Source organism: Zootoca vivipara, chromosome 3 (genome assembly GCF_963506605.1).
Source record: "Zootoca vivipara chromosome 3, rZooViv1.1, whole genome shotgun sequence".
Taxonomy (NCBI): domain Eukaryota; kingdom Metazoa; phylum Chordata; class Lepidosauria; order Squamata; family Lacertidae; genus Zootoca; species Zootoca vivipara.
In genome coordinates, this window is record NC_083278.1 from 109,275,721 (window position 1) to 109,300,525 (window position 24,805).

Below are 24,805 nucleotides of genomic sequence, written 5' to 3' on the forward strand. Positions count from 1 at the left end.
ATGGGAAAAGAGACATATATTTAGATTATGAGAAAAAGCTGCTCCTTTTCCCTTATGGGGTACCCAAGAGTCCTTTTGTAGGTTCTCTATCGGTAGGAGAAAATAACAGAGACCAATCAGAGAATATTGAGAAGCAAAGCATCTAGTAAGCCTGATCTTTATTAAAGTTGTTGCATGTGCGCAAGCCCTTATATAGACATTTTAAATTGCCCGCCCTGGAATCCAAGACCACCCCCAGAAACATAATACATACATCATAGAAGGGGCGGACTACAACAGAAATCTGAGTGTGTTGTTTTTTCTCCTGTCTGCTAGGTTGCTTGATTGGATTACCTGGACATCCTGGCCACTCTTTTGTTACTCAATTCCTGAATCCAGGTCACAGATTCGCACCCTATTAATATCTTATGGTCCTGTCAAGATTGTTGCTTCTACGATGTTGCTCATTAATTTTCTTACTGCAAGATGTGTGCCGTTGCAAAGCTTAGGTTGCTTGATATGTCACAACATGATAATTGGTATGCCGATTTTCAATTGCAGTACGTGCAGTGGCATTCCCGGGAGATTGAGTGAATTCAAAAATTCTGTTTGGTATCTCTCTCCCTCGCATCCCCCTGCGGCCTGGCCGGTTCCCCTGGCTGGACAATGCTGTTGCTTTCTGTGTTCTGCTTGGAAAGACTAAAAGGCCCACATTCAGTAGGTTGCCATGTTCTTTTGTGATGTCGCTGATAATCTGCAGCCAATAGCAGCAGCTGAGGCCAGTGATTATGATGCAGCATCCTCAGCTGTGTTGTTTTGACATTCTGCAGATGGCAATGTTTTTTATAAAATATCATGTTTTTACCTGTCACAGGTGTGTCATCTATATACTGTAATCTATATAAATCAAAATGTAAATGTCTGTTTGTCATAATTAGTAACGAATGGACATTTACATTTTGATTTATATAGATTTATCCATATAACAGATGCCTGCCAATGAGAGAGGATGGAAAAGGGATTTTTGCAATGTCCATTCGTTACTAATCGATGCTCTCTGAAAGTACTTGACCAATTGCTTTGAAATTTTGACACAATGTTGCATTCGTATACACGAGTGTTTTTATATACCTAGATTATATAGATGTTACACATGAGACAGGTAAAAGCATGCTTTTTTAGAAAACCAGCGCCATCTGCTGGATCTTAAAGCAGCACAACTGAGGATACTGCATCATAATCTCAGGCCTCAGCTGCTGCCATTGGCTAAAGATATCTGTGACATCACAAAAAATGGCAACCTACTGAATATAAATGTGCGAGCACACAGAGGCTGCAGTGGCTGTCTGGCGGGCGGGCACCAGATCCTGTCCCTTCATCTGCTGGGGGAATGGGAACCGGCCCAGCCCTCCCCAAGATGTGCATGGGGTATGCAGGGGGGGGAATGCCACCATGCAGGAGAATTATAACGTCACACGCCAGGGGGACCAGATAGGGGTGTTGTGACATCATGTGACTGGGGTGGGGAATGGGGGCGCTGATGGATTTGGGGCCCATGGGTTTGGGGAGGATGAATGGGTCGGGACAGGGTGGGGGGACTTTCTACAACACACGTGGGTGGGGGAGTTACTTATTTAACAGCAAAGCTTCCAGCGGCGAATGAGCTCAAGAATAGTGTTCGAGAAAAGACTGGGCATCCCCCGCACCATAAGCTGCTAATGGTACAGTCTCCCAGCAGATCCTGTGGCTGGGCAAGACCACTTCACTCACTCACCCCATGGGGAGTCTCGGGTGGGGGGGCACCAAATGGTACCCCCATCAGCCTGTCACCCGGAGCGCACCACCCCCACCCCCCACCCCGGCCGCTGTTAGTAACTCTAGTAAAGATTTGCTTATCATTTTTTTCATATTGTAAAAAAGGAAAGGAAAAAATGCTCCCCCATATCCATTATCTCTCCTGACTATGCAAAGGGCAAGGACTTGGCGATCCCAGCAGAAAAATGGATATAAAATCAATGTGCACAGCTGATGTCATGCCCTATCTTATAGTTATTTGAAGACTCGAAAATGCAGTTGCATCCTGGAAATAGCATGTGTGCATTTGCGAAAGAGGAAGCAGCTGTAACTGCAAAAACATAAAGGGTCTTTTCCCTCTCAGCTGCTATAGTTTAGGGGTGCTGGGAGGGGCCATAGCTCAGTGATAGACCTGCGTTGAATGCAGAAGGTCCTAAATTCAACCCCTAGCAGGAAATGTCCCTGGCCTAAAAACCTATACTAGTTAGTATATTTATTTTGTTTATTTCCTAAAATTTATATACTGCTTAATTGTAGAAAAAAAACCCGAAGTGGTTTACGGAAAAGGATAAAACAAAAAAATTGTCACAAAAAAATTATGGCCATAATTTAAAACATACAGAAAATATATGAGTCCCAAAGCAAAAATTAAGCCTTTGGGAATAACTGCCATGCTTTTTGTTAGTGACAACTATATCCCAAAAGTCAGATATTAACTTTACTTGGCTGAAGTCTGCTTTTTTTTTAACAACAACAACCCCTTCACAAATGAATGATCCTGGCTACATTTTCTTACAACTAGCTTCTCTGATAAATTAAGTCTGCAATCCCAACTACCTGGGAGTAGAGATGTTGGAGAAAAAAAACCAAAACCAAATGTTAGCCCAGTATGGCATGTGGGAAGGCCCCGAGTAAGTCTTTTGGGGTAGGTATTGTGTGCATGTAAGTGAGAGGGAGGGAGCATTTCAACCATTGGATCCAGTGGCATTGGTGCAATTGTGCAAATATGGAATTTTTCAATTTGAAAAAATGGACCAAGTCATGTGGACAGAAACTATTTCAGAAGAAGAAAAAGTTGGACAAAAATGAAATTAGAGGAGAAATGAAATTAAAATAATTTTAGTATGAACACGAAACTCCATGACCATGAACTGCTAGGAACAGAGTCTTTAAACCTGCCCCAGGCTTTTTGCTATAACAGACTTAGCACATCTACCCTTCTGGAACAAGTCTTATGTGAAACAAGGATGACGGTATCCAAAACCAAATCTAATACAGACTTCAAATGATACAGTCATATTGTGCCATGACAAACAGCTCTCCCAATAAGGACAGGCACACAAGTGTTTAATATCTTATTGTTTCTAAGAAGAAAGGACATTCACAAGTCAGGTTTTGTTGAGTCTTCACCCAGTTGAAGTGACTCTGGAGGCAAAGAGCTCCCCCATGTGTTTTTCAGGGAAATTACCAGAAAACGTGTTCCATTAACTTGGCATCCTCTGCACCATCAGGTATTTCAACCACTCCTTCCTGGGCAGCCAGGATCGTGATGAGAAACTTGGATAGCTTTTCTCTCCTGATATTCTGGCATATTTCAGCTATTTCCTTCCAACCATCCACATTACATTCTTTATCCTTTACAATCATTTTTTCCAGCACGTCTGTAAGGACATTCAACAAAGAAAAATGTGAAACAAAGTCTTGCTGCTTTTCCTTTCTGTTTGAATCATGAGTCGTAGAAAACAGAAACATGCATACCTTTGGGTAGGATCCTAAATCCATTACAGGGCAATCTATACATGTCTATGAAGAAGCCCCACTGGGTTTGATGGTATTTACTCTCAGTAAATAAATTTGCATTATTAAGGTTTCGGCCAAGATAGTATGCAAAGGATTGTAACTGATGAACTGCACTGATGAACTGCAACCTATGCATGTTTTCTTGGGAGAAAGCCCCATTGGACTCAGACTGACTTTTGAGGAAACATAGGTTGGATTGTAAGGTTGAACTATGTCCCAGCAGGACAGGTTCTTAACAACCAGACGTAAGATGCCAAGGTTGAGCAGGTATTTAGAACAATGGCATCCATGTTAATATTATGTGTCAAAGCTTAAATCAAGCTGCGATAAAATGAAGCCATAAATAATTGCTACATTTAGTCACAGGTTAAACATGTCAAATTGTCCTCTATGAAAGGATGTTAACTGATTAGCTAATTGAGTAAAAGCAACAGAGTTAATCCGTCACGTTTAGTAGAACATTTGCATCACAAATCCAATTAAAGCACCTTTCCCCAACTTGGTGTCTTCCAGATTTTTTGAACTACAGTGGCTTGGGGCTGATGAGAGTCAGGACTCCAAAACATCTAGAGGGCACATCTGGGGAATTAAAGGATCTTGGAAGCGAAAGCATGGTCTTAACTGCTGTTAATCTGGCGTAGAGCATTGGTGGCCAGTATTTTGGACAAGTGTGCCACAAGTGAAGCCCATGGTATGAAGGCCAAAAACAGACATGGCAGTGGGAGACCTGCGATCAGATCTCTCACTTGTTTTTAAAAGTTTAATTGAAGCTGAGAGCAGATAGGGATCCAGTTGGGACTGCATCCCTGCAGCCCATGCTCCTGATTAGAATCCTCCACCTGTCCCCATCCACTACTTACCCTTGTGAGGCCAAACATACCTGCAATATACAGCTGCCTGTAGATATGGGATAAATTGCAAGTGCATACAGTGACATTTCTACTGAAAAAAACCCCAGCTGTGCTCACCGCTGCCTTCCTTGGAAATCTCTTCCAACAATCGTAGACAAATGACTCTCTGCTCTGTGTCAATGAGTGTCAGGACTGTTTCCCCGAGGGACAAGAAGGGTGGCTGCCCATTCCACTCTTGAGTTAGGCAGCGCATGAGTTCTACATTAGGGCAATGTTGCAGTAGGAAGATATAGTCCTCTGAAACCAAACAGCAATTACATTAGAAAGACTATCTGAAAACAATACAATCAACCATGCCAGTAAGTGGGGCATGAGGTGCACAAAGTGTGTCTCCAGTTCTTTGCTGTTAAGCAGAGATCTACTATCTTTGAAAAGGCAAGATGGAGTTTAGGATCCCATGAACTATTTTCCATGTAGAGCTAATGCTTGTTTCAAACCATAAGCAATAGAGAGGGGAAGAGCCATAATCACTTTCTCTTTCTCACACACAGAGCATTGCTGTGTGTCTGAAGATGGCTGAGAAGCATTTATTCATTCAACATATAGCTTAACATCGAATGAGGAAAATAGCACATGTAATTAAGGCCTGAAAAAGCAGCTGCTTGATGCATCATCACCACCCCCAACGTTTGAGATCACGAGGGGAAGTCCTTTTCTGGATTTCCTGGCTTTTGGAGTCAGGCATGTGAGCTACAAGGAGCAGGGCCATCGAAGTATGAGTGCTGTTCTTGTTAAACTCCTCACTGAAGGATGCTCACTAGGCTCTTTCACTTGCCCCTTTTCAGAAGAAGATTAAGATTTAAACAGGTCTTTGGTTAATTTCACTGCTGTCGTGGTTGCAGTGAGATATAAATTAACAAGGCTCGGGAATCTACCTCTGGGAAAGCGTTTGCAGTCCTGAAGGTAATCCATGGCTCCATAGATCTGTCCCTGTTTGCACAAGCACAGGGCGGCTTTTTTGTGCACTCCACATTCAAGGTAGACAATCTGAGCCAAAGCGTAGCACTGGGACTCATTGCGCTTATCTACCTGTGCATAATTGAAGATCGCATCGCCGGCTTCCTCACAGAATGCCAGTCTAGGGGAAACAAGAGCAATTAAACGTATTCTAGGGACTTATCAGGCTTTGGGGTATTGTGGAATAATTGAAATAATGATACCTAGCATCATTTTGTAAGTCACTTTGACTTTAGACTTAGTGGCAGGGGGAGGAGTGACTAATATAAAATATAATAATAATACAATGACAATTTATAATCTAAGTGATGCAAGGTAAAAGAAGAAAGGAACAGGAAGAGAAAACAAGGAATTGAGAAAAGTCCACAGTCTCTATGTCTTGCTCATAAGACAATGTTGCTGTAGGACTCTCTCTGCACATTCCAGGAGTTTGAGCATTACCCAAATGATTCCCATGCTAGGAAAGTAACTTCTGAGATTCTGCTCAGGGGCTTCCTGTTGACCATAAATCTGCTTGCTCCCCCACTGCCACCCGCATGTTGCCCTCTGCCTCACTTTCTTCTCATTCTGGCCTGTGCTCAGCCCCAATTCAGTTGGGTCTGACAGAGCCAGGCTGCCTCAGTTTCAGAGTTAACTCTTCACATTTTGAGAATTGTTGTCCACAGAAGTACAGTACTATCAGCAGGAGCATCAATAATGCATCTGGATCTGCCTTCTTTGGAGCCAGATCATTGGTTCGCATGGCCTAGCAGACCTCTGCAGAATGGGGGACAGCCAAGTATACTTTACTGCAGATATTAATATTGTGCAGCTTGAAGCAATAGGATGAATTAAAAACTGGTTCCTCTTGCAATAAAAATTGTCCAGACCCAAAATATGGTTTCAAAGCTTTACTAAAAGAGTTTTCTTCAAACAGATACTGTAAAAATACAAAAAATGATACAGTACATCCAAATAGTTGCATACCAAATGGGTCTGAAATCAAAGATTTGTCTATCTCCACAGCCTCCATTATAGCCTGGAGCTGTTTTCTCTCCAGGAGAGAGAGACTTCTTTGGCACACCTTTGTCTTCGGTGGCTTGAGAGAACAAAAGGCACCCTCAAAATGGCAATTTGCAACTGAATATCCTTTCCATGTGGTGTAAAGTTAAACACCATGTAAGAGAGCCAGCAAATATACATCAACAGGTAATTATCAACCTGGTGGCACTTAGAGAGCTCCTAGTACAGCTCAATGGAATTTCCCATGCTCTTTTAGCAATACACATACAGTGTCATTTTCTGTTTCAGTGGACAATTACACAATTATACTTAACACACTTGACCTGGGCCTCAGAGGGCTAAGCTGGCTGGGGGGGGGGAGCCAGGGGCCTGCTGGACTGCCATGGTAAGAACAAGACTCCTGCCCCCAGGCTTCAAGCAAGCTCTTCATGGCCCTGTGGCCCAGTATTGCCTACTGAGGGCCAGTGGCTCCCCAGAGGGCATTCCAGCATAAAAAGCACATGCTTCACCGCTGAGCTATGAACTCTCCTTGGATGCTCCAAGTGGCTACTTACCTGTGCAGGGTGACCCAGTGCATCACCAGGTCTAACCGTTTCTCATCCAAGGCACACTGGATGGATTCTGCTACCAAATTTGCTGGAAGTGGCTGCTTAGTAGCTATGCATGTGCTTATTAGAGCTTCGCAGTACATGAGCAGAGGGAGAACCTTCCCTTTGATTGGGCCAACACCTGAAAGAGGAAGTCAGTAAGTTTCTTTAAAAAAAAAAATTAAGCAAGCTATGTTTTCGCTTGGGCCTTTTTCTTCTCTGCCCTGCTGATTCCTCCTCAGTTCAGATTCTCCACTAAGGAAGCCTTAATTCCAATGTGTTTCATTTGCTTTTATGTTATGCCTTATTAATAGTTTTTTTTGTAAGCAGTTTAGAAACTTCTATCTATCTATATATCTATCTATCTAGTGACTAAAAACTCATATACATACATATATACATACATACATACATACATACATACATACATACATACATACAGGTAAAGGTACCACTGAAAGTTAGGTCCAGTTGGGACAACTCTGGGGCTGCGGTGCTCATCTCGCTTTACTGGCCAAGGGAGCCAACGTTTGTCTGCAGACAGTTTTTCTGTGTCATGTGGCCAGCACGACTAAGCCCCTTCTGGCGAACCAGAGCAGTGCACGGAAACGGCATTACCTTACTGCCAGAGTGGTACCTATTTATCTAGTTCCACTTGACGTGCTTTCGAACTGCTAGGTGGGCAGGAGCTGGGACCAAACAACGGAAGCTCACCCCATTGCAGGGATTCGAACCGCCAACCTTCTGATCGGCAAGCACTAGGCTCTGTGGTTTAGACCACAGCGCCACCCCCTTGGTCACATACATACATACATACATACATACATACATACATACATACCCCTAAATTTCTCCATGGTTTCTTCATTGTGGAGTATTCCTCTTGGAGAATTTGCTGCATATATTGCAGCAGCCTCATACTGACCACGGGAAAATAGTTCATTGAACCTGGCACAGGTTAAAGAACATAAAAGTTCAAAGGCACAGGCAGTGGATGCAAAAACAATTCCATGCTTGACAGTGGGTGTACACTAGCCAGACACAACCTTAGAAGAGGTGTAACATGGGTATGATAGTCAAACTAGAAATACATAGCAAGATGCTTTTCTTTCATGCTCTGGCTATGTTGCTGTGCACAGCATGACAGCTGTGGTGAGGAGCAAACCATCTCTTTCCAGCCTGCTGACCCCATTTTTATTTGTTTTATTTATTCAATTTGCAGACCACCCACAGGGCAATTCACAACATAAAAATACAAAATGAGAACATAAAATATAAAATAAAAACAAACACAAACAAACAAAAACCCTCCCACGAACACATTTAAAAAGGACATAAAATGTTAATCAGCCCCTGGTTAAAGAGAAATGTCTTCACCAGGCATCTAAAGATATGTAATGAAGGCGGCAGGCAAGAAGCCCTGGGGAGAGCATTCCAAAAATAGGGAGCCACTGCAGAAAAGGCCCGTTCTCGTGTTGCCACCCTCCAGACCTCTCATAGAGGAGGCACACAAAGAAGGGCCTCTGGATAACCCCACTCTGAGATCAGGCATAGGCAAACTCGGCCCTCCAGATGTTTTGGACTACAGTTTCCATCATCCCTGACCACTGGTCCTGTTAGCTAGAGATCATGGGAGTTGTAGTCCCAAAACATCTGGAGGGCCGAGTTTGCCTATGCCTGGTGTAGATGTTAAATAAATGGGAGGGGGCCATGGAGAAGTAAGAGGGAAGTGAAACAGTGAAATGACATTTTCTCATCTGAACCAGAAAGGGAAAACCATCTATCTGGTTCCATTAGTCTTTTTGGTTATGGCTCACCTTAGCATCCATTTCTCCAGCAAACCCTTGCCCAAAGACACCATTTGCTTCTCTCCTTCCCTACACCTCCATTTTCTTCATAAGCTTTTCACATCACTCACATCAATTCCTGACCTTATTCTCTACCAGTGTCTTGCCTATCCAAGATCTTTGGGGCAGCCCAGTGCTAATAACTAACTTTGGCCCTCAAATACTTCTGTGCATTAAGGATAACTTCCTGTCATACCTGCTGTGGAGCTTCCTCCCCATGTGTGTGACCAAGTACCATAGATGACCCTAACTGACCAGATAAAAGGCTTGGCCACACAACCAGCTCTCTCTTGGACTCTTAGTCTCTTACTCTTACTTTTGGACTCTCTTGGCTCTTAGCCAGCGTATGGCTCAACCTTCACATAGGATGGAGCCCACAAGCAGAAAGTCTGAGATGTAGCTCAGACTTCTTTTCACTGTAACCACAAGATAAAGCATGCCTTCGGATTACTGCTGTGAACTGAATGTGAGTAAAACTTTATTCTTACTTTTAAAGAAGACTGTGTCGTGTTATTATTATTTTAAGAGGGAAATAAGTGGGGAAACTTACCAGGAACAACTCAGACTGGATAAGCCAAACTGGATTGCTTAATTAAAGGATTCTAATGAATCATCAACTTGCTTCCAATATGTTGCAGAGGGAATTTACTCACTAGTGTGAGTGAGGAAGGATAATATCAAAACAATATAGCCTCTCCTACCTTCCTTAATGTTCCCACAATCTGCACACCAACAGTATGTCACGGAGGGGAGAGGGGAGACTGCTTGTGCCCACTGCTGCAGCTGTCAGAGGATCTCCACTGTACTGCTGCTCTCTGTTCAGTCAAGCAGGCTAATGACTGCAATGTGCTTGATGTGCTTGTTGTGGCGGGGACAGACTAAAGGGCATGCTCCATCACCTTACCTTTCAATGTATTCAATCAGGTCTTCAGCCTCTTTGCTTTTGCTGGGGTCACGTTCAAATACACTGGAAATGCTGGTGGCAAGTGTATCTGAATAGAGAAAGCCATCCATAACAAGTTACCATTTTACGCTCTCAGAAAACAGAACCACCAGGAACCACAGGTTTACATCACTTTTAGTATTACTTTAAATGACATGGCTTCTTGTAGTTTGGTGCTGAGAATTCTGCTTAGAGAGCTCTACTCTGCACTGCAGAGTTACATTTCCCAGGGTTCTCAGGGGGAGAGGAAGGTCTGTTGAACTAATTTTGGCCAACAGTGAATGTGTGCCCAAAGACATCACCAGCTGTTTTCCAAGCACTGTGCAGCATTCAGAAATGACGTAGTCTCTGTTCAAAAGGCTTACAGTGGGCAGTGGGCAGGAAAGACAGGAATGAGAGGCGTGGACTGGATGTAGTAGAGAAGTAAGGAGAGGTCAGCTGGAGATGATGGAACATGAAAGGTGAAGTTAGGATGGTTCAGGAAAGGATTTGCTAGCACACGAGTAAAAGGAAAGAGTGCAGGAAAGGAATCAGCTTGAGCATAAGGTGCAGCTTGTCAGAATTCTCCAGAGATATAAATTTGAAAACTGACAAATAAGGATGCCGCAGCATTCCAATGGAAATGGAAATGAGAGCAGAAGTTGCCAGTGTTCTCTTATTTGTCCGATGTCCCAGAAGCAACCGGCTGTTTCTTTCAATCTGCACACCATACATAATTATGTTTCCTCTCATTTGCAGTGTTTCCTTTGCACCGAAATGAATGGGGCAGAATAACATAATGACAAATTTATTTTACATAAGTTACATAATTACATAAATTATGCAGTTTCATCACAGCAGACAGCAAGAAGAGGAACTGCAGCAGTGTTGCATGTGAAAGAAACAGAAAACAATGCCTTCTTACATCTCCCTGATGAATGAGCTAGAACGGATCAAGGGGCCCAAAGACTGGCATAAGGGAAAGAAAAGGGGAAAAGGCAAGCCCTGCTTTGGCAAATAATTCCAAAATAAAAGGGAACTTTAGCATTGCTGGTTGCCACACAGATCAATTGTTTCAGTGTGACAAATTTTCTTCCCTGTCCTCCTTCTGATGGCTTGTTGTCAGATGGCAAAATCTGAACTTTTATATTTTACCTTTTGAAAGTTTTGCATTTTCTATCATTTGAAAGATGAGCTGGTGCAAGGTTTCTAAACTCCTGTCTGAACTCTCCCAGATAGTCACAACGTTGACAAACTGTGATAGTCTATAAAAACTACAAAGAAGAGAACAGTGTGTGAAACTGGTTGCCTGGATGTGGCTCTTGTTAGCTCCCTGTTAGTGACTCCTCCTAAATTTCTCTTTCCCCCGCAACCACACCTTCATTCTTATCATCTTGCTCCCTTTAGTCTTCAAAACACAGGACTTGAGTTTTCTTTGCTACAGACCTTTCCTACTGCATGCTCTTTCATCGTGGCTCACAATTTGGGATGAGGGAGAAATTCAATTCCCGTTGCGTTTATAGGCAAACTGACCTAATTTAGCCATTTCTTCTTCCTTTTAATTAGCAGTTTCCAAAACAATATGCAGACTGAAACACAGCCATCCTCCAAAATTCTCACTTATCTGAATACTGAAATGCAGTTCTCCAGCCAAGTAACGTGTGCAAATATATCTATAGATCTATAAATATCTGTATAAATCCTTATCAATCTCTCTCATTTTTTATCCAAAGATAAACATATTGCCATAATTACTTTGTAAATTAGGAATACTCATGGCTAGTTTCTAACAGAGACCAACTCAAACCTCCTTTGAGGGCTGGAGAGGTGCTGGATTCGGCAGAGGTTGTTTGACAAGATGATGCTGGGGAACTGAACCAGGGCATAAGAGTTGTTGGTCCGCCCCATCAAATGAAATGAATGTCACTATGTTCTAGTTGAGAACCACTGATCCATCTGCCTGGTACTAGCCTACTAAATGGCTTAGGTCCAAGCTATCTGAAGGACCATATTTTCCCATAACATAGGCTCTGCAATCTCCAGAGGAAGCCCTTCTCTCAGTCCTACTACCTTCACGAGCACACCCGGTGAGGATGCAGGACAGATTTTCTTAGTGGCTGCTCCCAGTCTTTGGGACTCTTTTCCTAGACAAGCTACACTGGCTCCCTTCCTTGTTATCCTCCCATTGGCAGGTAAAGCCTTATTATTATTATTATTATTATTATTATTATTATTATTATTATTATTCCAGCAGGCTTTTAGGAACTGACTGGTTTTTAAGGAAAGGGCTCTGTACTATTTTTTACTATCTGCATTTTAGAAGATACTTTTTAACATTAATTCCTCAGATGGTTTACCGTAATTGCTTTCGAAAGATAACCCTTTAAATGTTTCAGCTCTGTCCATTTTATCTGTATTTGCTTCAATTTTTGTGTGCTTCCTTGAGTTCTGGCAGAAAAGGTGGGACACAAATACAGTCAAACCTCAGTTGTCGAACGTAATCCATCATTCTGGAAGCCTGTTCGGCTTCCAAAATGTTCAACAACCGAGGCACAGCTTCTGATTGGCTGCAGGAGCTCTCAAGCAGAAGCCGCACCAGACGTTTGGCTTCCGAAAAACGTTTGAAAACTGGAATGTAAATAAAAGTGTAAAAATAATTAACAACTCTGTGTGTCCGTGCGTACCAGAGGTTGAATTCATAACTATTAGACATTCTGCCTCTGGGATCTAAGCCATGATCCAGACTGATTATGAGGTCTGTACCTAGAGAGGACTGCACTGATACTGCAGTTCCAAAATAGGAGTGTGGTGGTGGTTGAAAGAAATAATACCCCGCAGAGCCCTTTTAAACACAAGGTAAATTTCATGTTGCAAGGGGGACCATTATACCAAAACTTCAGCTGCTCATTCTGTTTTTCAGCCACATTTCGCTGGCGAAGGGCACGATTGAGGTCCTCTTCAATGTCTACAGTGTTCTCCAGGGGAATGTACTTTGTCAACATGTCTTCTTTCAGGTCCCTCACCCTCTTTTGGAGGTGAGCTAGGTGGACGGAAAGGGCATTGATATCAAGAGAATCTTTCATGCTGATGCCTGTTGGAAAAGGAGGAGCATAGGTTCCGGTGAACTCGCGGCTGCAATCAAAGCTGTGGTCATTTTTCATTTTATATATCTATATACGGTATATAAAAATGTAAACTGGGCATGTGTGTTTGTCTCCAATGTTCAACGAAACTGCTTGATCGATTGTGTTCAAATTTGGACACAAAGTCAAATGTGACTACGAGAGCAAACCCATACCGTTTTCAAAGACAGATGTCACACCTGTGCAACGTAAAACCCCCAAAACCACGTGTTCCAGAACTCACAAATCAGACGAAAGTGCATGCTGGGAGCACAGGAGATGTTGCAAAACAGCACCCTCTAGCAACGGCTACACTGGTACTGCACCTAGGAAAACTTCCCTCTCCACAGCATCTCGACTCGGCTTTCCAGACTGGGCCGAGTGGAGGTGGGGGCTCCCCTGAGTGGGGGAGGGGGTGGGATAGGTCATTGGGTCGGGACAGGGTGGTGGAGACACAGGGATGCACCTGTGTAAACAGAACACACGTAAAACAGGGGGACTCTGAAGGTGAGGGGAGTCTGAAGGGGGACTCTGAGGCCCCATTTAACAGACTGAGCCACAGCAATGCGTGGCAGGGCCAGCTTGTGTGTGTGTGTGTGTGTAAAATGTATTCAAAGTCAAGTGTGAGAGCTAAATTGCATTACTTGATTTTCCTCCACTGAAATCCACAAGACTTAATCTAAAAGTCTGTAACTATGGCCAGCTCATGCTCCAAATTTAAGAGAAACTTGATTGCTATATTAAAGAGAGCTACTTCTCACCTGGAATGACTTTAGCAGGGTTGACTGTCTTGCTCAGGATTGGAGATTCTTTTGCAGAGAATGTCTCCCTTAACGCTCTTACTTTCTGTATCAAGTTTGTGATTCTTTCGGAATTGTTCTCAATTTTTTTTAACCTGAGGGAAAAAACAGTCGTTGAAATATTAATCCAGCCTCACTTGTGTAAGCAGCTTTTATGTTCAAAGACACACATACCCCCATTCTGACATGTGCCACCTTGTGGGGGCCACATGGCAATGACGGACAGGGCCAGAGGCAAAAGTGAGGGGGAGATAATTGTGACTTACCTTTGCACAGTAGGTGAAATTTCAACCATGCAAAACCAGAGATTTCTACACACACATTGCTTGATTCAGGCAAGCAAAGGAGCATTATTTCCGTTCAAGGGCATATTGTTGCCAGGGAAAAGGACTTGAGGAGAGTGGAGGGCAGGGACAGTGAGGAGCAGTGCTTTTTTTCTTAAAAAAAAACGTTTAGGACTGCGGTCAGCAACCTAATATTGCCTGCAGGAACCTCCTGCAGCCAATGGGAAGCTGCGCACACCTCCTCCACGCCGGAAGGAGCATCGGAAATAGCGTTTGTGCATGTGTGCACGCACGCACTCTGGCCCACCATGGCGTCTGCGGGACCGTGAACTGGCCCAAGCCACAAAAACTTTGGCGACTCCTGGTTTAGGGGTACTCTCATTTTCCTACTCATATTGAAATACTGCCCCTCAATGAGGCCAAACCTAAGAGGCCAAATTCACAAAATGTTTAGGGGTATGCATACCCCTGCGTCTCCCCCAGAAAAAAGCACTGGTGAGGAGGGCAGCCTCGGGACAGTTCCAAGGGTCAGGCATAGAAGCCTGGGGATTTGCATTGGGCCCTGTGCTGGATTTCTTCAGTAAGTAAACCACTGGGATGTCTGAGCCAACTTTACTTGATCAAACAGAACAGCGGCTGCAGGGGAACCCACAAAAGTGGAGTCCTCAGCCCTATAAATTACAAAGGCTCTCATATGGAGGCATTCCTCCGCTTTACATACACTCCAACATTTCTCCGATGGAAATAGGGATGTCCTATTCAAGGCACCTTACGAAAAAACCCCACAGCAGATTAAAAACAATAAAGAGCAGCGGGGTTTGGGGGGGGAGGGGAAAGACATTTTATAATTAAAGCATATCAGCAGACAGTAAACTAAATAACAAGGCACCAAAGGCTCTGACTGAAAAATATGCTTGCCAGGACAGAATTGTCAAGAGCTTGTTTAAAAGTAGACCAGTAAAATCATTCCAAATTTTTAAAGAAAGTATTGTTGTTGCTTTTGACGTTTCTTCCCCAAGAGATTGCCACTGTACTTTGTTGTATGGCTTAGAAGTCATGCCATACATTTAAAGCAATCTTACACCACTTTAATAGGCAAGGCTCACCCTAAAGAATCCCAGGAAATGTTGTTTACCCTTCACAGAGCTATAATTCCTAGCACCCATAACAATCTACAGTTCCCAGGATTCTTTGTGGGCAAGCCATGAAAGTTCAAGAGGTGTTAAGAGTACTTTAAATGTATATTCTGGCAGAGAACTAGACTGAAACATGGTCCATGAAAACTATGACATTAAACAGCACATAGTTAAAAGTTTTTAACCCCATTTTACTAAGTCCAAGGCCAGATCATGCTGTTGTGCTACAGACTTGCTCAAAAATATGCTATGAAAGGCCATCCACCGCACCTCCTGTACTTAACAGTTGCCAAAGAGGTCCTTACTTTTCTGTCAGCTGACTAATTCTGTTCTTATAATACATGAGAGTTGTAGACTCGCAGGCTAAAATCTTTAATTTCCCACGAAGATAGATGGCATTCTGTTGGCCCTTCTTTATTGCTTCTATGAAGGCATCATATTCCTGCTTGATTGTAGTCAGGATATTCTTGTACGCATTAGCATGCTCTATTATCTGTGTCAATAATATAGAGGCTAGTCATTTGCTTTCCCTGCTTTATAAAATACTAGACATAAGTTATGAAAAAGCTTCATTCCAAAATCTCTGAAAGACCCCTCCTTGCCATGTCAGACCAAAGCAGCCTTCCTCCTTCCATATGGCAGATATTGCCTCAAAAATCTACATTACATGCGAGACTGCTCATTCTTCCTGCTGTTTTCACTGCTTAAGTCTCTCCTACATTGAGCTCCCTTAAACATGCCCACATTTCACTGAATGCCAGGATTGGACAGCCACCTCCCATCTGTTCTGAAAAGAGGATAGGTGCAAAAAGAGCTTCTCTCCATGAGCAAGCATGTGGAGAAATGGCTGGTGTAGATGTCTCTCCCCACCACCACCACATTGATGGACTGGCTACGTGTCACTAAGACACCTGTTTAGTTTTTGTTTTTGCTATTTTACAGATTCCAGGACTAGGTAAAGGGGCCCCTGTCCGACTCTGGGGTTGCGCCGCTCATCTCGCTCTATAGGCCGAGGGAGCCAGCGTTTGTCCGCAGACAGCTTCCGGGTCATGTGGCCAGCATGACAAAGCTGCTTCTGGCGAACCTGAGCAGCGCATGGAAACACCATTTACCTTCCCACCGGAGCGGTCCCTATTTATCTACTTGCACTTTGATGTGCTTTCGAACTGCTAGGTGGGCAGGAGCTGGGACCGAGGAACAGGAGCTTACCCCGTTGCAGGGATTCGAACCGCCAACCTTCTGATCAGCAAGCCCTAGACCAAGCATCCCCAAACTTCGGCCCTCCAGATGTTTTGGACTACAATTCCCATCATCCCTGACCACTGGTCCTGTTAGCTAGGGATCATGGGAGTTGTAGGCCAAAATATCTGGAGGGCCGCAGTTTGGGGATGCCTGCCCTAGACTCTGGTTTAACCCACAGCGCCACCTGGGTCCCTGATTCCAGGACTAAGGCCCAGTATTATGAAACCTAGCTCAATCGCAAAATGATCATATATATATATATTAGTACTGATTAATACAGGCCCAGTACATTCCTTGGCAAATGCCACAGGGAATAGGTACAATATATTTATTATTATTATTATTATTATTATTATTATTATTATTATTATTATTATTTATTGAACTTATATACCACCCTATACCTGAAGGTCTCAGGGCGGTTCACAGGATAGCAGCTAGCAGGATGGACCATGAGCCAGGCTGGCTGGCCCTGGTTCTGCTTTTGCTTAGGCAAGCTGCTGTTTTTCAGCCTCATAGGAACATAGGAAGTGGAGTCATGCCATTGGTTTCTCTTGCTCATTATCAGTGATGAGCAGTGACCCTCCAGAGTTTCAGACAGGTCGCACATGGAGATGCCAGGGATTGAACCTGGGAGCTTCCTTCATGCAGAGCAGATTTATGATCTCAGTCCTCCCACAATCCCACATGCAATATGGGGGATAATAATACTGATCTACCTTACAGGGTTGTTGTTAATAATTGCTGTAAAAATGGATGGAAAACATTTTGCACGCTTAAGAAGTCCTATATAATGCTGCACGTTATTATTTTGACACTGATTTCAGCCGGAACAATATGCTCCCAAACCCCTAAGATCACACCCATTTGTCTTGAAAAGCGAAATGTTCTTAGCAATGCTTGGTTACCATTTCAAACACATTTCTGTATATTATGTAATACTCCTCAGCCAATCCTTGCTGAGTACAGCCCACTTTCTCGATTTCTGAAAGGATGTAACTCTGGAGGCTCTCCAGAAATTCCTTCTCCGCCTCGGGGATGATAGGAGGCAATACTGAACACTTTCTTGTGTTGACACTGGCAGCTTTCATGATGGAGGAGCAGTTAAGTTTCTACTGCAGACAGAAGTTGAGAATTCTCAGCTGTTTCTTTCGACCAAAACACTTGTCAAAACCTAAAAGAAAAACGTGACAGGGACACGGTTAAAATAATTTTGAGCTTATCTGGCCAGTCTCGCTGTCTTCAGTGGGACTTATTCACAGATAAACTGGTGCTGGTCTGGATGCAGCAATCAAGCATCTTACTGTGGAATAGTCATGTTAAATTAATATTTGTGCAAGTATGCAGTAGCAATGTCCTTTGTGAGGGTGGTCCAGAGGCTGCAACTAGTTTGCTTGCTGGGGCAAACTACCACCAGTGTGAAACACCATGCTTCTGGGATGTGCAACAGCCAATCTGCTACTGGGCCAAGTTCAAGTGTCCCCATTTTCCCGTGTTTACAGAAGCCATCCCGGTTTCTGATTTGATCCCAGAATGTCCTGCTTTTCCTTAGGACATCTCTATTTTCATCAGATAAATGTTGGAGGTTATGCGACCCCCCCAAGCCAAGGCAATAAGTAACTATGCAACGTTTAGAAGACACCGGAAGGTGCCCTGTATAGGGAAGATTTTTTTAAAAAATGCAGGCCCGTCCTAGCCATAGAAGCTAGTGGCGCGGTGAACCATGGCGCCAGGCGCTGGAGGGTGCCAGAGAAGTGGTCTGGAGGCTACGGCTCGGCAGCGGCAAGCCAGGTGCCCAGTGGGGCGGGCTCGGGGGCTTCTGAGCTTGCGCAGTGTGCCCTTTCTCTCCCCTGTCCTGGCCCCGCCCCTCCCGTGCCGGGCGCAGCGATTGGCTGCTTGGCAGCGTCGCCCTTTGCAACGGGGTCTCTGACGTGCCTCTTGGTGGGCCGCCCCTCAGGCGCCGGCGTCGCCTGGCCGCCCTCCCACTCGCCCTGCTCCTTGCCTTCCTCCCACCGCAGGTTCGAGTCCCGGCCTCGGCCTGGAGGGTCGGGCCGGGGGCATGAGGAGGACGACCATTAATGTTTAATCATGTTTTTATATATGTTGGAAGCTGCCTAGAGTGGCTAGGGCAAGTGAGTCAGATGGGTGGGGCATAAATAATAAAATTATTCTGATTATGGAATAGGATGTCCCTACTTTCATTGGCCCTATGCAGCTTGGGACTGGGATACTTGCAAAACTGTCTCATCAGACCTTGCACACCCATTAGGTCTTTATAGGCTGAACTGCCATGGAGATCAGCGAAGGAGGAGTGTAACTCTATCAGCCCCCCCCCCCCACGAGGATCCTAAGTGCCAAACAATACCCACTGACTGTGTGGAAGCTCCCCAGGTTCGATCCCCAACATCTTCAGTTAGGGCCGGGACAGGAATCCTGTCCAGCTGCTGCCAGTTAGTGTAGGCAATACTGAACTAGACAGACCATTGGTCTGACTCTCCTCCGTAAGGCAGCTTCCTATGATGGGGCTGCCCTTCCTAGGAATCCAGAGCTGTGCCACATCTGTAAGAATTAGGTTGTTTAGTGTGGCAGCACACACACACTTTGGAACTCCCTGCCTCATGATACCAGGCAGGTGCCCTTCACTGTATCCATTTCGGCACCTGAGGAAAACATTTTGGTTATCCAGATTATCGGGAAGTCTGTATGAGTTTTAATTTGTTGCAGTCTATTCTGTGGCGGGTTTCACCTTCTGCGCGTTTTAAATTATGGTCTTTTAAAGAGACGATTTTATTTTTCTGCCTTTCTCATAAGCCACTTTGAGGCATTTTTTCCCTAGTCGGTAAACACAAACTTTTATGAAATGAGTAAACAAGAACCTGGGTTCATGCTTGCTTTTTCCTCTCCTCCCTACCAAATCCCCTTTCCTCATAAGTTGCCATGCCTTTTTATGGGGAGATCATGTTGGTAAGCTTCTCTGGGAGCCTAATTTGGGTCAATGGGCAAGTGTAGAAATGCCTTCAATAAATTAAAATAACTCATAAATACGGCCCAGGATGTTATGTGGAAGGATGAGTTGCTTCAAAATTACAATGGAAATGGGGTTCCTGTCTCCTACCGAGGGAGCTCTGGGGCCTTTTAACAACGAGCGCGAATTCGGCCTCTTCTTTCCCTCAGCTGAGGGAGCCAACTGCCAACTGGCCCCGACCCGCCCCTTTTGCCCCTTAGCCCCGCCCCTCTGCCCCAGCGGACTCACCCAAGAGCCAACTGTCGGCAAGTACCGGTAACCAAGCTGAGCTAAATCACTAAGCAAGGCGCGGGGTGCGTGGGTGGATTCGGAGCGGTGCATGCTGGGGGAAAGGTAGCTCCCCTCCTTCCCCGCGTGCCCACTTGAGCTCCCAGCATACAACTCCCAAGGGCCCTTTCGCCATCGGATCACCCGCCGGCGAGGACGCGCCCGCCTTCTCCTTTAAAAACTACCGCTCCCGTCATGCCTCCTCCTACGTTCCAGGCGGCGATGCACGACGGGAGTTGCAGTCCTTGCCTCCGCCGGCGTTTTCCTCACTTCCTTCCGCCGCTCGCCCCGCTCCCCAGCCCTTGGAAACCCCGTGCGCGGCCGAGCGGGTTCTCTTTCCGGCGTCCGCCATTCCGGGAGCGGGTCGTTGGTGAGTGGTTGTCTCTGTGCGGGGCCTGCTTCTTCGTTTCCCTCATCCTTCCTTCGCCTCATTTCTCGTTCTCGTTGCTTCCTCAGGTCCAACGGCCGCCGCCATGCAGATCTTCGTGAAAACCCTGACGGGGAAAACCATCACCCTCGAGGTGAGGGAGGGAAGAAACCATATGAGGGGTTCAGAACAAGGCCGCTGATTCCCAGGCCTCTGGCTCTTCGCCTCGTGGCCCCAGAGTTGGGCTTCCAGCCCTTTCTTTCCCCTCCCTCCCGGTAGTTTGTGACCTCGAGGGAAATGGCGGATTTTGCGCAGTTACTTTCCTCCCTCCCAAAAAGAAAAAAAAGAGGTGGGGAGAAAGCCTGTGGCTCATAGGATCACAGAGGATTTCCATCGGGGTCATCTAGTCCAACCGCCTGCAATGCAGGAATCTCAACTAGATCACCCGTGACAGATGGCCACCCAGCCTCTGCTTAAAAACCTCCAAGGAAGGAGGAGAGCCCCTGAGCAGAAAGGTCTTAACTGATGTTGGGTCGGAATCTCCTTTCTTGAATCCGTCGATGCGGGTCCTTAGACCAAGACGAGCTTGCTCCTTGATATATTTACGAGTCTCCTCTTTTCCGGGCTCAGAAGCCCTTGTTACCAACCCACCCGGTTTTTTGCGTTAGCCGAAGGCCACAACAGTTCCATCGCACTACCCAGCAACACCCAGTATTGAGAGGCATGCTGCTTCTGGTTGTTCAGTTGGTGTGTGGGCACGGTGTCTAGTAGCCATTGATAGCCCTTGTTCTCTATGTCTCTTATCTGATCTGCTTTTAAAGCTGCCTAAATTGGTGGCCATCGCTGCCACTGGGTATAGGGTGGTATATAAATACAATTAATAATAATGTGAATGCCCTTTTTTATCGCCCCCCTTGCCCCCATCCCATGTCCCCACAATAAAGATAGGTGTCTTTATATCTGAACAAAGAACCCAGACAGCAGAACAATCTAGCCACCACCTTTGCCTCTACTATTTGCTGTTGCTGAAAGGAAAGGTTCGAGAAGGAGATGTGCATTCCATTCTATCCTGGTTATGGCAAGGGAGACATGTGACAAGCCAAGCATCAACATTTTTCTACCATTTTATCTCTCTGCTGTGAAAAGCTTTGTCTCCTGTATGTTAAAACTGCTGTTAAAAGTACAGGAGCAGGATTGGTGTTTGTATGTTGCTACAGAGAATATGACAAGAACTCAATGTTTGGTCTTTTAACCAGCATTATCTTGTCCATAGCTGTGTGTGTATTTTAAGAATTGCTAGTCTAAACAAAGTCACAGCATGTACTGTTCTAATGCCTGGATGGGAGTAGTAAGGAATTTATAACTATTTTAAGTCTGTAAAGCAATTCAATGGTGACTTATTTTTATAAACAGGTTGAACCATCTGATACTATAGAAAATGTCAAAGCCAAGATTCAGGATAAAGAAGGTAGGTGTTGCTTTTGTTTTGGAACTTGTGGTTTTAAAATTATTCTACTATGGAGTAAAGCTTCCTTGCTAGAATTCTCTGTTTACCTGTACGTTCTTTTCCATCAAATTTGGTCTTCAAGGAGGTCATAGGATGATGCTTGCAGGGTCAATTCAGTATGCTGCAGCAAATAGGATACAACTAGGAATGATGCCTTCTTTATTTAAAAATAAAATAAAAGCTAGCAAGTATAATTGCGGTGCATGTAGAATGAGGCTTATTTTGCTTTCCCCAAAAGGATAATAAATAGATGGAAACACACTAAAAAAAGCATAAATGCCTAAGTAGCTACTCTAGAACAAAAATGTGTTTATTGACATAATCAGAAACTAAATAATGTGTCTTAACATAAATGACATTGCATGAATACATTGAGAGAAAGGCATGTTAGACTGGTTTTAATATATTGCAAATTGCCCTGGTACTTTCTAGAGCTGAAAGGCTGTTTTAAAATGTTCTTATAAATAACTGAATCAGTGACTCATACTCCACCATTTTTTCTCTATTAGGAATTCCTCCTGATCAACAGCGATTGATTTTTGCTGGGAAACAATTGGAAGATGGGCGCACTCTGTCTGATTATAACATTCAAAAGGTATGTACTAAGTGTTCTAATACAGTGGGTGGAATTTACTGTTGCTCTATTACAAATGTTCTGTCTGCACAAACATTTCATCTTGCCAGGCGGAATGTTCCTCCCTCCACCTGGCCTGTTCTGGGGGTTCTTCCAAACCCAGTCAGTTTCAGTGGGGGGAGCCCCATTGTGGAACCCCATGTACCTGCTAAACCATAAAATGCAAGAGCATGCTGTAAACTTGGGACGAGTAGGATGAATCCTTCTAGTAGACAAGATGACCAGGTGGTGACAGCAGGTGGACATTGGTCCCACATATTCATTGTTAATAGGATATAACAGTTGGCTGTGGGCTTCTCCTAAAGATGGAGACTTCATGAAAAATGCCTTTTTCTTTCTAGGCACCTAAACCTGTCTGCCTTTAAAGGCACACAGAACCTTAGTAGAAACAAGCGGGAGGTTTAATTACATGAATACAAAGAGTGCAGTGAACTGAATATACTGGACTTTAGCTTATCCCAAATAATCAGAGGTTGTGCTGACCTGATCAAATATGAGGTGAGCGTAATAAACTTGGATTTGAAAAGCACAGTAGGTTGCATCCAGCAGTGTTGCTCAGCTGATGGTAAGAGTTCTATCAGCAGAGTGGAGAGGGATCATTTTTCTGCTATCTCCCACGCCCCACATTCCCATTGCAGCTACTCTGGGGGGTTGGGGGACCTTCTACAGATCTATTAAGTAAAATCATTCATACACTGCTTCCCATCCAAGGATTCCAGAGCAGTTTGTTGGATCAATCAATCAACCTCTGATGGATGATTTAGAAGGATTGGGTCCTGCATCACTTTTGCTGTGCATGTGTGCCAGTATCCATACTCTGAAGAAGTTACATCTCAATGCAGCTCCTTCCGTGGGAGCGTCTTTGGGGTTGAAGGTACACACAGTAGGCAATAAACACTCATGGACTCCATAAAGATTCAGTCGAGTGTAGAAATTTACTTGACAGGCATAAACGCATATTGGTAGCAAACATATACAGACATTCACCACTGCCGTTGTCAAGGCATGCTTAAGAGTCCAGTAAGAGTCCAAGACACACTCTGCTTCTCTCGCCACAAGGTGCAAGCAAGAGACTCACAAAAAGTTACACAGAACCATTGTTAACAGCACTTCCTGTTACACTGCGCATGTCCAAAGAACAGTTTCCACAGAAAAAGTCCTTGCATAGACAAAACAATCTCAGCCTTCTGCTGCTTCAAACTTCTCTGTTCTTGTCAGTTTCTGGAATAAATTATTCTCTCTCTCACACACAGAATATCCAGCACAGTTCACAGAATTTGGGTGTGTCTGCAGAGGGCTTCAGGGGGAATTGCTTCTCACACAAGCCCTTCTAGTTGCTTGGCGCAACTCCATTTAATGCAACCCAATGACTTCTGTAGTATTTACCAGTCACTGAGATTATTTCCAGTCTATTAGTGCCTCAGCAAAGTGCCGGTTATGTGCTTTGGTATTTTATCCATTTGCTACTCTTATCTCACTGTTCCTTAAAAGAGCACAGGGTGGTCTGGGAGGTAGGCTGGGCTAAGCGACTTGTCCAGGGCTATACATTAAGCTTCGTGGCTGAGCAGAGAACCAATATTTTGGTTTCTTGTGTCCATCCCAATTCCTAACTGTTGCATCACAATAGCTGTCAAAGTTTGTGTGTCCTTTGTTCGCTCTCTAAAACTAGGAGTCAACCCTTCACCTTGTGCTGAGACTTCGTGGTGGAGCAAAGAAGAGGAAGAAGAAGTCTTACACCACTCCTAAGAAGAATAAGCATAAGAGAAAGAAGGTGAAACTCGCTGTCCTTAAGTACTATAAGGTAAGAGCAACTTCAGGTGGGAATTGCTAGACAGATTCTGTCTACTGATGGCTGTTTCTGCAGTTAGTTAGAAAGCCAGCATGAGCCGGTCTTCTGGTGACAAATGTAACCTTTAAGTCTGTGTGGAAATAATGCAGGAGCAGAGCTGATTAATAGTTACGCTGAATTGTTGGTTGGGGGGGCATAAGTTATTTTCTTGCATTTAATGTTTAAACAAAAAATATGGTCACCCTGCTCAACTAAATTTTGTCGGGGTTGAGAGTGTAACCTTAAATGATAAGTTGGCGTTTCTAAAAATTGCAGGCAGTGGTGGTCTGGACTGCATAAGTCAAGCTTCTGTATTTTTTTCCAAGGGAGATGGAAAATAATGCAGTACAAATTAAAGCCTTTCTTCTTGCAGGTGGATGAGAATGGGAAAATCAGCCGCCTGCGGCGCGAGTGTCCCTCCGAGGAATGTGGGGCCGGAGTATTCATGGCTAGCCACTTTGACAGACATTACTGTGGCAAGTGCTGCTTGACATACTGCTTCAACAAACCAGAAGACAAGTAAATGTGTCTATTGTAATAATTAAAAGTTGCTTTAAATTTTGCAGTGTTTTTTCTGGTTACATGAGTATGCAAAGCAGGGGCTCTAACATGTTTGCTAAATGGACCAGAGAGGAGAGGAAAGTAGATAAATGGAAGACATGGGGCTACTCATGAGCATTGCTGATGGGAAGGATAGCACCTTTCTAAGAAACTTAAGTGAAAGCCCTTTCTGTCTCATATCTGTTGACAATTGAGGCAACTTTAGAACTGGCCCTCTGTGCAGTTCTTGACCA

The 24,805-nt window shown here is 44.3% G+C and overlaps 2 protein-coding genes across 2 annotated transcripts; one reads left to right on the top strand and one right to left on the bottom strand.

The window, feature by feature from the left end:
- Positions 1-1,846: 1,846 nt before the first annotated feature.
- Positions 1,847-17,555, bottom strand: CLHC1 (clathrin heavy chain linker domain containing 1). Its single transcript, XM_035110955.2, has 11 exons — positions 17,292-17,555; positions 15,447-15,634; positions 13,683-13,816; positions 12,689-12,890; positions 10,955-11,073; positions 9,782-9,869; positions 7,872-7,978; positions 6,998-7,172; positions 5,360-5,562; positions 4,542-4,721; positions 1,847-3,434 (listed from the first exon to the last, which is right to left on the bottom strand). The coding sequence occupies exons 1-11, from the start codon at positions 17,472-17,474 to the stop codon at positions 3,238-3,240; spliced, it is 1,776 nt and encodes a 591-aa protein (XP_034966846.2). The 5' UTR covers positions 17,475-17,555; the 3' UTR covers positions 1,847-3,237.
- A 2,389-nt stretch (positions 17,556-19,944) lies between these two features.
- Positions 19,945-24,573, top strand: RPS27A (ribosomal protein S27a). Its single transcript, XM_035110954.2, has 6 exons — positions 19,945-20,045; positions 20,132-20,196; positions 21,456-21,510; positions 22,059-22,144; positions 23,853-23,984; positions 24,385-24,573. The coding sequence occupies exons 2-6, from the start codon at positions 20,149-20,151 to the stop codon at positions 24,532-24,534; spliced, it is 471 nt and encodes a 156-aa protein (XP_034966845.1). The 5' UTR covers positions 19,945-20,045; positions 20,132-20,148; the 3' UTR covers positions 24,535-24,573.
- The last annotated feature ends 232 nt before the right edge of the window (positions 24,574-24,805 follow it).

Bases quoted from the DNA above. Each gene is read 5' to 3' on its own strand.
- CLHC1 (XM_035110955.2), bottom strand. From the start codon at position 17,474: ATGAAAGCTGCCAGTGTCAACACAAGAAAGTGTTCAGTATTGCCTCCT. The intron at 9,870-10,954 runs GTAAAATATAAA...TTCTCTATTCAG, and splicing joins AAATGCAAAACTTTCAAAAG to ATACACTTGCCACCAGCATT. The intron at 7,173-7,871 runs GTATGTATGTAT...TTCCTCTTTCAG, and splicing joins AACCATGGAGAAATTTAGGG to GTGTTGGCCCAATCAAAGGG.
- RPS27A (XM_035110954.2), top strand. From the start codon at position 20,149: ATGCAGATCTTCGTGAAAACCCTGACGGGGAAAACCATCACCCTCGAG. The intron at 22,145-23,852 runs GTATGTACTAAG...CTCTAAAACTAG, and splicing joins CTGATTATAACATTCAAAAG to GAGTCAACCCTTCACCTTGT. The intron at 23,985-24,384 runs GTAAGAGCAACT...TTCTTCTTGCAG, and splicing joins CTGTCCTTAAGTACTATAAG to GTGGATGAGAATGGGAAAAT.